The sequence below is a fragment of the Ascaphus truei genome, chromosome 10 (assembly GCF_040206685.1).
Source record: "Ascaphus truei isolate aAscTru1 chromosome 10, aAscTru1.hap1, whole genome shotgun sequence".
Lineage (NCBI taxonomy): Eukaryota > Metazoa > Chordata > Amphibia > Anura > Ascaphidae > Ascaphus > Ascaphus truei.
Genome location: NC_134492.1, coordinates 871,312 through 886,420, shown reverse-complemented (window position 1 = coordinate 886,420; position 15,109 = coordinate 871,312). Strand labels below are relative to the sequence as shown.

The 15,109-nt window shown below is 47.5% G+C and overlaps 1 protein-coding gene across 1 annotated transcript in view; it reads left to right on the top strand.

Moving 5' to 3' along the window:
* EPHX4 (epoxide hydrolase 4) overlaps positions 1–15,109 on the top strand; it is an 82,061-nt gene that overhangs the window by 41,923 nt on the left and 25,029 nt on the right. The window contains exon 4 of the mRNA XM_075617139.1: positions 14,315–14,443. Within this exon, the coding sequence (XP_075473254.1) occupies positions 14,315–14,443 (129 nt within the window). The remainder of the gene's footprint in view (positions 1–14,314; positions 14,444–15,109) is intronic.

Here is a 15,109-nt window from a genome sequence, read left to right as displayed (position 1 = left end):
TCCCAGCTCCTAACTGACAATCCCTGTCTTCACACAACATTGTTGCAACTTTGCAGCATGAGAATCTGTCAGCCTTATTGGCTGTCTGGCTGCCTGTGACCAGGGTGAAAGTGCAGTCCCCAGAGGCTTCTGGGAATTGTAGTCCTTGGTGGCTCTCTTTAACATTGGGGCCTCGTGCGTGCTGTGTAATTGCCGCCACCGCTGCTAACTGCGCATGTGCGAACCTGGGGATGTCCCTGACTATGGAGCGCCTCCTCTCACTCCCTGTATTGGCTGCCGTATCGCATCTGGGGCTATACTGCGCGTGCGCGAGCTTCCGCCTATGCGCGAACGCACACAAGATGGCGCCCTGTAGCTGATGTCGCCGGGAGCCCCCGGTGACGCGATCACCCCTGCAACTGCCCTCACGCTGTCGCAGGTAAGAGAGAGAGAACCGAATGTCTGGGGAACCAGAGGGGACATGGCTACATATATATATATATATATATATCCCCTGATGAAATCACCCGTGTGAAGAAACGCGTAGGGATACTAGTTTTTACTAGTGATGGTCACTGTACCAGACCTGTTCTATATCTGGGACTTTCAATCAGACTCTGGGACTCTGCGACGCTGCCTTGCGCTGACGCGCTGTTTGTTGGGACTTTGGGACGCCACCTCATGGTGATACATCAGTGATTTGGTCCCCTTGGTCCTACCTTCTCCCTTCCTCCTATCCGGAACCATTGTTCACCGCAGTTTGTTTCCGGCTGAGAATAGGAGTAGCTGCACATCCCCTGAGTTCCTGCTGGATGGTAGCTCAGAGGTGTCATACAACTTGTGGGAGCAGGACGTGTGAGCGGAGCAGCAATTTCCAGCGTCTGGCGAATGAGTATTACTCATTACATGCTTGGGCCAATATTTCTCGCCCGGGGGTTAAATCCACTCGCCCGGGGCGAGCAAATGTATAGGTTTGTCGAACACTGTATATATATATATATATTACACCACCAACCCCTGTGTCCTCAACATATAGTACATATATGTAATTTTGTGATGCACAGCAATGATACTAATAGGCCGGCAGTGGCCCTCGGGTGTTCCCCGCAGGTGCCCGGGGGTCCCCACTTGCCTGCAGTACCAATTCTGTGCCCTAAAAAAATAATTAAAAAACACATAAATACTTATAAATAAATACACCCCCACCCCTAACACATACAGTATAGTAATCCACAAATGGATAATAATGCATTTGCCCATTTAAAATACATTCATCACAATAAATAAAATAAATACATATTGCACTCACCCTTGTCCGGCTGCCACGATGAAGGCCATCCTCCTCTTCATCACCGTTCATGTCCCCCTCCGATGCTGCAAAACATACACAAGAATAAAAAGAGCCAATGTAATGTCTGCCTGTTTCTATTTCCAGGCTGTGGGCACTTATTCTGTACTGGCCCAGGGTCTGTCTCTGTTTTGGGTCTTTTACCTTCAGTAGGTAGGGTGCCAGAGTGTATTCTCTCTGTAGGCTGTGGTAGGTCTCCAGCTTCTTTGAGCGTTGGATATCATTTTCCCACATAGTCACATACTACTTCTTCATTTCGTTGGAGATTGAGTTGATTTGTTTTTACGCAGGTTGTTAATCTGTGTGGGGTTTTGTCCTTGGAGTGAGAGGACAAGTTGTTTGATGGCACAGGGTTTAGTGAGGAGGTCCTGGCTTCGCATTGCTCTGTAGCAGTAAGACTGTGGGTGACTGTTGTTTAGGTGAGCCCAGAATGTCAGTGCTCCCTTCTGTACAGTGAGCAGTAGAGGAAAGCGTCTGTCTCTCTCTTCTCTCTTCTCTCTCTCTTCTAAAACAAACCAGTGGCAATCACCAAAAAGACCCAGGAACAGCCTGAATACGTGCCTTAAACTAGCCCCAGCATTTCTGCATTGATTAATGGCCCATCAGATTAACAGCGGGGGTCCCTGGCAGTCCCATTCAAACGGAATGGGACTGCCAGGGACCCCTGCTGTGTTAATCCTATGGGTCGTTAGTCAATGCAGAAATGCCTCAAACTAGCCCAGCACATACTCAGTACATACCCTGAATGTAACCCAGCTAGTTTAAAGCAAGCTTTAGGATAGTCGTGTCCGCGCCTGTATATATATATATATATATATATATATATATATATATTTACACACACACACATACATGATTAACCAATATACAAAGAAATGTTTAAGGATAACCAAAAACATGCACAAATAAAAATACCACATCTCCAAATCAATACATCACATTGCATATCAAAATTTAAATATTATATAGCCACATTAAAAAAACAGAACATTTCAAAAGAAAATAACTCTCATCTCCCAATCAATATCTAACAAATGGCAATCAAACCATTGAATTTTACAGTGTATACATGATGCAATGAATCTGGGTATCATGTACACTATGCCAATCAATGTTAAAAATAAAATAAACTATTCCAAACAAGATACAATTCCATCCAAACAAGTATAATATTTAAACAAAGCAAGTAAACAGAAATCAATTACCATCAATTAATCAAATCCCAAATCAATTGCAATCCAATCGAAATCAAGTACACAATTAACTATTCAAATCGTTAAACCAAACCATTCATAAAAAAAGTTACCATCAGCCAAAATATAACTACCACAAATAATCCACTATTAAAAAGCAAGCCCCACCCTGAAATAAAGTACTGCAAACACCACCAAAAATTACATCTATCTAAATAAAAATTACATTACACACACATTTGTAAGCATAGCAGCAAAATACATTTTAAATACATCAAAACAAGCATTTCCAAAACAATCATTTCTTACCCTGTATGTATATCGATCTAGACATACATACATACAGTGGCAAGAAATGATTAAAAAAAAATACTATCCCATTTAAAAAAAAAAAAACCCGTAAAAGTAAAAAAAAAAACATTTCTTTTGTTTACTTACCATTAGATGACCCACTCACCGACTCCCGGTGAACCGCATACTCTCGAACCAATCCACAACCATAAAATAAAAATCCATAAAAAAATAAACCAAGTCTTTCTTTATTTTTGTAATCCATACCGTCACCGGGGTCTGCTGGGTCTTCTGTATCTTCATCTATGTTCTTCCGTCTTCTTCCGGGGTCTTCTGGGGCTCTTCTTACCTTCTGCTGCCACGCCCTGGTCCTATTCTTGGGAGGGGAGGTCCTCCCTCCTCGGCGTCTGGCTTAAAAATGAGACGACATAGGCTTTTATAGGCCTATGATGTCACATTTTCGTCATATGGTTCCCATGACCCTGATTGGGCCATGAAAACCATGTGATTTTTTTTGGGGGGGGGGAAACGTGATGACGTCTGTAGAGGGAGAGGGGGGTTGGCCCGGTATTAAAGGGGTTGCACCCCATATGGCCACCCCCTGACCTCACCAGGGAGGCAAGGGGTTAACTGGAACTGCGGTCCAGGAATGTGGTTTACACCTTGTCATGTCATGAAAAATGTATGTTCCCCTGTTCCCATGTTTCATTATAATCCTGTATTTTAATGTTTTAAAGTGCATTTCTGTATCTCCAGTTCTGGAGGTCGCAGAGAGTTGATATTTGGCCAATGTGTGGAGTCACTGTAGGCATTAAGAACTGGCAAATTTCGACCCACTGAGCCCACCAGAATGGAACTTATTAATATGTGTAGATATTAAAGTATATATGTATGGTATTTTGGATCTGCTCTGAAAATGCAGACCATCTGCTATGCTAATAGGTCATGAAGGGCAGCTGGCTGATTGAGCCTAAGCACTGTGATCAAAAGTTAACTGCCCGGATTGTTTACACCAAGTACTAATCAACAGACCAGTACTAATCAACAGACTCTGCCACTCTAATTGTTACCTGAGGGTGGAGAATCATCAAACTGGAGTGGTTTGTAAGTGTTATGTCTACACCTAAAAACAATGCTGATACTTCATTTGGTAAACTGGTCGTCGCCCCTGATTTAATTATGGGGCTACCCATAGAGTCCCAGTACACATGGGCTAATTAGCTGGGGGGCATGGGTTAATCTGTGTCTCCACGTCAGGGATTGGATACAGATAATTGTTCACCAATAGTCTGTATTCAATGTTAAGAATAGGGTTACACAGGTATATAAACTGTGTCCACCCTACAGTTTTTAGTTCTTCTTCTGATACCATCTTGAATGTCACCGGATTGCTGGAGAATTGCTAGCTGATACTTCTCCATCCCCCAACCCTAAGTAAGTGTTACCTTCTTGTCTGTTAATTGTACTATATTGCTGTGTTCACCTTTTTTAAGGAATAAATATATTTTATTATATCTAAGCCTCGTTCAGTTCAACCCAGATATTTGGTGTTCGTTATATCTTGTCATAAGTTACCGTGACAACGTCATTGAAAGGAAATGACGCCAGCCAATCAGAATTGCTGTGCTTCATATGCCTTTAAGATGACGTCATCAAAAGAAAGATGGCTGCCGTCACATGGTACGGTAGCCAATCAGAGCGTGGGAACTAACTCCCAACTCTGATTGGCTCTAGTAGACCATGTGACAGAGGCTTTGGGGAGAACGGATGTGACGTCATCCAAAGGCTGTCACATGGTACGGTAGCCAATCAGAGCGTGGGAACATCCCAGCTATGGTAATGAAGCAGCATGAATGTATTTTTAATAATATTGTGCGGGAGCAGGGGGTCTCCTGAGCTGAACCGCATTGATTTCTGGCTCAGGGACCCCCTGCTTCCCGAGTTACAGGCCCCGGTTTTGGGAATCGGTGCCAGTGTCGCCGCCATCTTTATAGCGGGCACGTCGCATCTTGGACGCTATAAAGATGGCGGCGACACTGGCACCCGATGCCCCATACCGGGGCCTGTAACTCGGGAAGCAGGGGGTCCCTGAGGCTGAAATCAATGCGGTTCAGCTCAGGGGACCCCCTGCTCCCGTACAATATTATTACAAATACATTAATGCTGCTTCATTACTATAGCGGTTAGCCGCTACGGTAATGAATTATTATTTATTGATATGGGTGTTTTACTCATAGTGTAGATGTAGAGGGGGTCTCCGGAGGTGAACCGCTTTGGTTTTAGGTCCGGGGACCCCTGCTTCCAGAGGTACAGGCCCCTTTATGGGGAGCCGGTATCCCTCTGCTTTGTTTACATCCCGCGATCACGTGATCGGGACATTTAAATGCAGAGGGATATGGCACCTCATAAAGGGGCCTGTATCTCGGGAAGCAGGGGGTCCCAGGACCTGAAACCAACGCGGTTTAGCTCCGAAGACGCCCTGCACATCTACACTATAAATAAAATGTTATTAAAAATATTTTTTTTTGCCGATATTTGCGCAGAGAGAGTGGTGAATCTCTCTCTGCTGCAGGCTGATCTCGGCAGGGGACGCCTTATCGGCAGGCAGAACTTATCGCCACCGGCAACCTGCCGTGTTTTGAAATGTTGCTCTTGCACGTATTCAGCAGGGATTCGGGCCTTCCTGCATACTGCGAGGGCAACACGCCAAAAACATGCCGAGTTTGAACCCCTGCCGAGAGTGCTTTTTCGGCGCTTACTGCATGGAGCCCTAATTGTCTGATCAGGACACAGCGGTGTGAGCCACTAGTCATAGGATAAAATCTAAGTGAGCCAGATGTCTTAGTATAAATATCACGGCTTATTAAATAGTTTTCAATTGTCTAAAGGTTGGTGTGTCCCTATGGTAAGCTGTATAGCTGGCTGAAGGGTAGTGTCATGTTTCTGTTTAAAGGTAATTCTTTAAACTCACTTGGCTGCTTGTCATTGTAAGTATTTATCCAAGTAAGGAATTGGGATACCTTGAAAGTATGTATAGTTGTACAGCAATGTAGTTAAAATACAAACTGTTAAAGCAGCCAGAAGTAGCTACAAAGTATGCAGGAGTAAACACACAGCCAGAGAAGCTGCTGGCTAACACACGCCACTGAACCCTAGCAGATTGGAGTGAAGCCCCTGCTTCAGTAAGTCTAAGAATAAATAGCTCATATATTTATCTCTTTCAGTAATATGTCTCTTCAGTGAGGCCAGTATATATGCATTTATGAGACTGACTGTGTTAATGATTAAAATCTGAGCGCCGACGGCCATTTCGCGCGCATTCGCGTGCTTTCTCAAGGCAAGTGAGAGTGCAGGTATTTGAGTGCTCTCAGTTAATCAGGGTCCTTGTCCTTTCCTTGTATTCTAAGTCCAGGGGACAGACAGAGGTCAGGACTGGCGGCAGAGGTGCAAAGTCGAGGAGGCAAGCAGAGGTCAGGGCAGGCGGAAGGCAGCGAGGTCGGGGTCCTACGGTCTGGGGTCAGCAACAGGAATTCAAAACAGGCAAGAGGGTCAGGCGTAACTGCAAAGACCGACCGGAGCTGCAAACACACAGAGCTTTGCTCGGCGACTCCCTATGGCAACTGCAGAAAGGGCAGGAGAGACTGAAAACCTTGACCGAAGTGAAAACCCGGCACAGATCGAGCAGAATCCTTATAGTACCCCCCTCTTGAGGAGATACCTCTGGGTGATCTAAGACAGTTTGGCAGGAAATTTCCGATGAAACGCCCAGACCAGGCTGGAGGCATGGATATCCCTGGACCTGATCCATGAATTTTCCCCGGGTCCATAACCCTTCCAATGGACCAAGTACTGTAGCCCGCCATGGGATCTACGGGAATCCAATATTTGATTTACTTCAAATTCCTCCTGGCCATCCACCAAGAACGGTTTAGGAATGGGGAGGGTAGGAGGAGAGAAGGTGTTCTGGACGAATAGCTTGAGGAGGGACACATGGAACACTGGGGGTATTTTTAAGGTATCCGGAAGTTCCAGTTTGAACGCCACCTGGTTGACTTGTTTCAAGATTTTATAAGGTCCAATGAACTTGGGCCCGAGTTTGGAGGAAGGTTGTTTTAAACGGATATTTTTCGTAGCCAGCCAGACCTGATGTCCCACTTGAAACGGAGGTGGTGGTCGTCGATGTTTATCCGTCTGGGTTTTTTGCTGTTGAGCGGCTTTGGTCAGATTGACCTGGATTTTCTTCCAGAGTAACTGGAGTTCTTGGATTTTGTCATCGTGCTTCATAGCATTACGGGAAAACTCGGCTCACAAGAGCAGATCAACCCAGTCGTCCTGTAGCTCAGAAATAAAACAGTGAAGGAATTGTTCTAAGGACTGGTTGGTCCTTTCCGTGAGACCAATGGACTGGGTATGGTAGGAAGAAGAAAAATGTAAGGAGATACCCATTATTATGCAGAAGGCCTTCCAAAATCTAGAGACGAATTGGGGTCCGTGATTCAAGGCGATATACGTCGGGACTCCATGGAGGTGGAATATCTCTTTAATAAAGATCTCCGATAGTTCAGATGCTGTGGGTAGCTTCCTGAGAGGAACAAAATAGGCTTGTCGTGTGAATTGGTTGACCACTACCAGTATGGTAGTCATACCCCAGGAGGGAGGCAGCTCCACAATAAAATCCATGGAGAGGTGGGTCAATGGGCGGGTGGGGACGGGTAAGGGTTGGAGCAATCCATAGGGTAACGTCCTTGGCACCTTCGTTTGAGCGCGTATAACGCAGTCTGCCACAAACTCCTGTACGTCTTTGCAGAGCTCTGGCCACCAAAAGATTTGTTCGAGGAAATCGCAAGTCTTCCTAACTCCCGGGTGACCAGCCATCTTGGAGTTATGACCTCATTGCAACACCTCACTTTGAAATTGGGGAGGAACAAATCATTTAGACGAACGTGTGGACGTTGATCTAGGATCCTCTGCCTAAGCCTGTGAAATATGTTGCAGAAGTGTTGAAGATACGGCAGAGATGATCTGTGCAGGTGGGATGATGGGTCCCTGCTCTATCTCCTTGGAGCCATCAGGAGAGAATTGTCGAGATAAAGCATCTGCTTTGGTGTTCTTGGATCCTGGACGATAAGAGATCACAAAGTTGAACCGAGTGAAGAAGAGAACCCACCTCGCCTGACGCGTCCCGAGTCTTCTTTTCTCTTCAATGTATTTGAGGTTCTTGTGATCTGTAAGGATTGAAATCGGAGAAGCTGTCCCCTCAAGCAAATGTCTTCATTCTTCAAGAGCCATTTTCATAGCCAGAAGTTCCCGATTTCCATCATCATAGTTCCTTTCATCGGTAGAAAATTTCTTAGAAAAGAAGGCACCGGGATGGAGTTTCCCATGAAAATCCTTCCTTTGAGAAAGAACGGCTCCAGCTGCCAGATTAGATACGTTCACTTCAAGCACGAGGGGTTTTCGTAGAATCTGGATGGATCAGCACAGGTGCCGACAAAAAGGTGGACTTCAGCTTCTCAGCGGGCCATATCTTAGGATTTGTCTCTTTATTAGTATGAGTCGTAATGGGTGCAACCACCTTAGAAAAATTCCTGATGAATCGTCGGTAGTAGTTGGCGAACCCAAGAAATCATTGTATCAGTTTGAGACCTAACGGTAAGGGCCAGTCCAGCACTGCCTATACTTTCGCATGATCCATCTCGAACCCATGGGAAGAGAGGAAGTACACAAGGAAATAAATCTTCTTCTGTTCGAATTGACACTTCTCGAGGCGTAGAGGGAGTGGTCCCGAAGTCTTTGGAGAACCAATCTAACCTGTGCCTGATGTTCAGTCAATGAACTGGAAAAGATAAGGACATCGTCCAGATATATCATGAGAAATTGGTCCAATAGATCCCGGAAAATCTCGTTGATGAAATATTGAAATACGGCCGGTGCGTTGCATAAGCCAAATGGCATGACTAGATACAATATTCGTAGTGGCTGTCACGGGTATTAAAGGCTGTTTTCCACTCATCACCCTCTCTTATCCGGATCAAATTGTAGGCTCCTCGAAGATTCAGTTTGGTGAAGATGGTAGCCTTGCGCAAGCGGTCGAAGAGTTCAGGAATGAGGGGTAGCAGATATCGGCTCTTTACAGTGATTTTATTTAGGCCTCTTTAATCGATACATGGCCTGAGAGAACCGTCTTTTTTGGAAACTAAGAAGAAACCCGCTCCAGGGGGAGAACTTGATTTGCGAATAAAACCATGCTGAATGTTCTCCGAATTGTATTCCCACATAGCCTTGGTTTCTGGTTCCGAAAGGAGATAGGTGCGGCCTCGAGGGGGGGGGGGTGACCCCCTGGGAGTAGATCGATTGCACAATCATAAGGTCGATGTGGCGGTAACTCATCTGCCTGTTTTTTGTCGAATACGTTGGCAAATTCCTGGTAACAAACTGGAAGGCATGATGCAGGAGTCTCAGTAGTTAGCCGAACCTCGGAGATGGTGCGAGACACCCGAAGACACGATCCACAGCAATGTTGTCCCCAGGCTGTCACTTGATTGGTCGCCCAATCGATCTTGGGGTTGTGGTGCCGCAGCCAGGAAAGTCCTAGAACCACTGGCGTCGAGGGAGAGCAAATCACATAAAATGATAGTGACGCCTTGTGAAGTGCCCAACCGTGACCAGCAAATGATTAGACTTGAGAGTGATGGTCCCAGGTATCAGAGGTCTTCCATCGATAGCCACTACAGGCAAGGGAATCTCCCTAGTACGGAGAGGAAGGGAGTGGAGTTTCGCAAATGCGTGATCTATGAAGTTCCCTGCGGCTCCTGAATCCACAAAAGCCTGAGTGAAAATGGATGCTGCTCCCCAGGATAGTGAAACCGGCAGGAGGAGCCGTGAAGGTTGTGGTGATGGAAGAATAGAAGAAATGTCCAGAAAATATTCCTCTATCTTCACTGGGCATTAAGGTTTTCCTGATTTAGGACAGTCTCTGACACGGTGACCTTTGAGCCCACAGTACAGGCACTGTCATATCTCCTAGTTCTCTCCTGCTCATGTAACTTGGTATCACCTAATTGCATCGGTTCCTCCTCAAGGAAAGGTGTAGTAAGGGGGGTCTGAAAGTGGGAGACGGAATGCAAGACGGATTTTAGGGGTCCTTGAGAACCGGTCTCGCTCGGTCTGTCGTTCCCGCATCCGGAGATCATTCTGATGCAGAGAGCAATTAATTCCTCCAGATCTTTGGGGGTGTCACGGCAAGTTAGTTCATCCTCTAACCCCTCAGAAAGCCCCTGCCAAAATGGTGCCAACAAAGCTTCATTGTTCCAGCCTGTCTCTGTGGCAAGGGTTCGGAATTCAATGGCATACTGGCCACAGTACGGATTCCTTGCTGGATTCGATGGAGCGAAGCAGAAGCAGAAGAGACGCGACCGGGAGCATCAAAAACTCTTTTGAATGTTTGGAGAAAGGCATTAATCAGTGGAGATTCCTTTTCCCAGAGGGCAGAGGCCCAAGTCAAATCCTCATCTGTCAGTTGAGAAATTAGGTAGGCTACCCTGGATCAATGAGTGCTAAACATGGAGGGTTGGAGTTTGAACTGAATCAAACGTTGGTTCAAAAATCCTCTACAAGTCATAGGGTCCCCTCCATATTGTGGAGGTGTCGGGATCCGTGGCTCTCTGGCGTAGGAGATGATGGAACTGGCAATGGGCAAGCTGCCAGCAATGGCGGTGCAGGGGTTGAACCCACCTGAAATGCATCCAGCCGGATGATAATGCCCTGAAGTCGGCTGGAAATGAATGTCATCTGTTGGTTTTGCTGCTACCTCAGCGGGGTCCATGTTTGGCCGAGCAAAATGTGACGGTGCTTGTCTCAAATCAGGAGGCGGACCCGCAGGGCTGAGGTAGAGATGTAAATAAACCGAACACAACCCAGGGACACAGTCCTGTAAGAGTATCCGTAGTCGGTATGGAAGCAGGGGTCAGGGCTGGCGTCAGAGCGGCAAAGTCGAGGAGGCAAGCAGAGGTCAGGGCAGGCGGAAGGCAGGAGATCGGGGTTACAGTCCGGGGTCAGCAACAGGAATTCAAAACAGGCAAGAGGGTCAGGGCGTAACTGCAAAGACCGACAGGAGCTGCAAACGCACAGAACTTTGCTCGGCGACTCCCTATGGCCACTGCAGCCTTATAAAGCAGGCTGCCAGTACCCAAAATGGCCACAGAGAGCAGAAAGGGCAGGAGAGACAGAAAACCATGGATCAAGCAGAATCCTTACATCAGAGAACGGTTTGTATTGGTGATAATAATAATAATAACTTTTATATACAGTATAGCACGTTTCTCCAATGGGACTCAAAGCTCTACAAAAAGTAAAAGAGAACAAAACATTTAAGGTTATAAAAGAGACCAGATAAGAGGAAAGTTACAGGATCGAACGGTACTGTATCTATTAAATGCTCCACAGGTTGTGGGTAAACCAGAAGCTCTTGAGCCTGTTTTTGTAGATTCCCAGAGAGGGGGCCTCTCAAACTGTATGAGGCAGACTGTTCCAAAGACTCTAACTAGAGTCTACAAAATAGAGGAAGAAAGAAGTCTGATATTTTCAGATGTACTCTAGGAGGAGCTGGTACTTTTTTTGTTGTTAAATTGCATGTATCTAAATTACCTCTTATTCCATAAAAGTATGATCTATACTAGTATGGTGCTATATACTAAAACACACATTTGTGTATCTGTTGCTTTTTACCAGTATTTGTCGTGCTGTCTTCTATTTTTCTATCTTTTCTCTGATGTTTAGGCACTGCAGAGACATATACTTGGAGATCTTTGTTTTTGTAAGAACAAGTGTAATCTTAGGCTGAGTCCCCGCTGGCGCGGTCCGCGCTTTGCGCTTGGCGTGCTTACCTTATGCAATGTATATCGGAACATCCACTGTCCCGGTGTGAGCGCGCCCTCATGCGCGTGCACACACGCTCTCCAAAGCGTTGTGCTTGGGGAGACAAGCAAGCTATACTTTCGAGCACAGAGCAGGGTCACATGGCCCTGCTCTGACCAATGGGAAGAGAGAGGGTGTGTTCTAATGTCCTGTCATTATACACCAAACACAAACATGGAATTTAGCAGAGAAGTGGAAGAGAGAGGGGGGGGGGGGGCAAACGGACTGAGAGACAGGGGCAAACGGATTGAGAAAGGGGGGGCAAATGGATTGAGAAAGGGGGGGGCAAACGGACAGAGAGGTGGGGGCAAACGGACTGAGAGACGGGGGGAAAATGGACTGAAAGGGGGGGCAAACAGACTGAGAGAGGGGGGCAAACAGTGAGAGAGGGGGGGCAAATGGACTGAGAGAGGGGGGGCAAATGGACTGAGGGGGGCAAAAGTACTGAGGGGGGGCAAACGGACTGAGGGGGGCAAAAGTTCTGAGGGGGGCAAACGGACTGAGAGAGGGGGGGCAAATGGACTGAGTGAGAGGGGGGCAAATGGACAGAGAGGGGGAGCAAACGGACTGAGAGAGGGGGGGGCAAACGGACTGAGAGAGGGGGGGCAAACAGACTGAGAGAAGGGGGGCAAACGGACTGAGAGAGGGGGGGGCAAACGGACTGAGAGAGGGGGGGCAAACGGACTGAGAGAGGGGGGGCAAACGGACTGAGAGACGGGGGGCAAACAAACAGAGAGGGGGGGCAAACGGACTGAGAGAGGGGGGGCAAATGGACTGAGTGAGAGAGGGGAAAACGGACTGAGTGAGAGGGGGGGCAAATGGACAGAGAGAAGGGGGGGCAAACGGACTGAGAGAAGGGGGGGCAAACGGACTGAGAGAAGGGGGGGCAAACGGACTGAGAGAAGGGGGGGCAAACAAACAGAGAGGGGGGGCAAACGGACAGAGAGGGGTGGCAAACAGACTGAGAGAGGGGGCAAACAGACAGAGAGGGGGGGCAGATGGACTGAGAGAGGGGGGGAAACAGAGTGAGGGGGGCAAACAGATTGAGCGTGGAGGGGGGCGGGAGGAGAGCAATGGGGAAGAGAGAGAGAGCAATGGGCAGGGAGAGAGAGCAATGGGGAGGGAGAGAGAGCAATGGGCGGGAGAGAGAGAGCAGTGGGGGGAGAGAGGAGGGAAGGGGGGAGAGAGAGGAGGGAAGGGGGGAGAGAGAGGAGGGAAGGGGGGGATAGAGAGGAGGGAAGTGGGGGGGGGAGAGAGGAGGGAAGTGGGGTGAGAGAGAGGAGGGAATGGGGAGAGAGAGAGCAATGGGGGGGAGAGGGAGCAATGGGTGGAGAGAGCAATGGGGGGGGGGGAGAGAGGAGGGTAGGGGGGGAGAGAGCTATGGGGGGAGAGAGAGAGCAATGGGGGGAGAGAGCAATGGGAGGGGGGAGAGAGACCAATGGGGGAGAGAGAGACCAATGGGGGGAGAGAGAGACCAATGGGGGGAGAGAGGAGGGAAGGGGGGGGGAGAGAGGGGGGTCGGGAGAGAGCCGGAAGAGAGAGGGGAGGCGGGAGAGAGAGGGCGCAGGGGGGGAGAAAGAGAGAGCAATGGGAGAGAGAGAGCAATGGGGTGGGAGAGAGAGAGCAATGGGGGGGAGAGAGAGCAATGGGGAGAGAGAGAGAGAGAGCAATGGGGGGGGAGAGAGAGAGCAATGGGGGGGGCGGGAGAGAGAGAGAGCAATGGGGGGAGGGAAGGGGGAGAGGGAATGGAGACACAGACAGAGAGACACAGAGACACACACACACAAAGAGACAGAGAGAGAGACACACACACACACACACAGAGACACACTGAGACACACAGACAGCCCCTATACAGCCAATGACACGCCCCTCCCATATTAGTCACGCCCCCTCCCATAATAGCCACACCCCTCCGCTCCTGCTCTAAAAAAATTGCAGGACACCGATCGCTCATGCTTGGAGAGCTGGTGATGTCACCGCTCTCAAGCAAGAGCGAGCTCAGCAGCAGCGGGGCCGCAGCCTTAGGCTGCGCCTATAGTGCCGTCAATGGCGATGGCGACACGACAGGTGACGTCACCCGTTGCCACAGGCGAAAGTTATATTTCGCCGGGCGTCGGCGTCGCAGGTTTCCTGATATTTGATTGGTTTACGGGCTGTCACATGAGGCGACAGCCCTTGAAAAATCAAATTTTGCCGGCTACCAGTTTTCGCGACGGCGACGTCGCTCCGTGCATGGTCACCATCGCGCTTACTATAAGCGCACGTGGCGGCGGCAATGCATTTGTTTTCGGGTGACGTCGCCGGCACTTTAAGCGCGGCCTTAGCCTTGTTCTAAAATACTTAAACGGCATCTGCATTATGCAGCACATCGTTAAATAATAGATTCATTGTTATCAGCTTAATATTAATTATTGTCAGCATAATACTTTTTCCATGCAGATTGTGGATGGATAACATATAGAAGTGTTTAGAGGTAATAATACATATACCTAGATAATTTATTTTTGTATGGATGTATTTTGCTTTCACAAGATATTAATTGAATGTCACTGTGGTAGCAATGAATTGTCTATCTATATTATAGGGTACACCAAATGTGTCCTTATTGGCCATGACTGGGGTGGAATGATTGCTTGGTTAATTGCTATATGCTATCCAGAGATGGTGACCAAGCTTATTATTCTGAGCTTCCCACATCCCACAGTGTTTACAGGTGAGTGGTAGAATGTATAATATTTTTATCAGTGGAATATTAAAGAGCCTAAAATAACCTAAACTATGGTAAATAATTTTGTATATTGCCTGGAAAGCAGCAGTGCCACCTAGTAAGTTATGCAAGTACTGCAAGTAAGATTCCTTGATTTCCTTCCCCAAGTCAACATGTCAGCACCCTTCAGATATTTATGGAAAAGTATAATGTATTCCTTGCCTAAATAGCAGGGTGGAAACGGAGCTAAAATAAACAGGAAAGTCCACATTACCCCGTTACAAAACCAGAAACCCTGCTTACCGATTTCTAGCAAAGTCAACAAGACAATAACAGTCAATAGTGAACACGAGGTTAAGATTGCTAAACCTAACTGTTACTTACAGAGTGAAGAAGACACATGGTTGAGGTCAGAACTTAGGATTGACTTTATTCAGATCTCTAATAGTATACAGTCAATTCACAGATCTTTCATGGACAGATATAGTTGGATAATTGGGTACAGGGGATAAAGACCTGGTGAGTTTGAGATTGAAATAGAGCAGCTTTAACATCACCAAACATCAGCGAACGGCAGCAAACAGCTCACATCCTTTGGCTGTGCCAAAGGCTGTCCACCTTTGAGGCAACGCAGATGTACACAGGGGTGGTTGAGATTCAATGCAGCTGTGA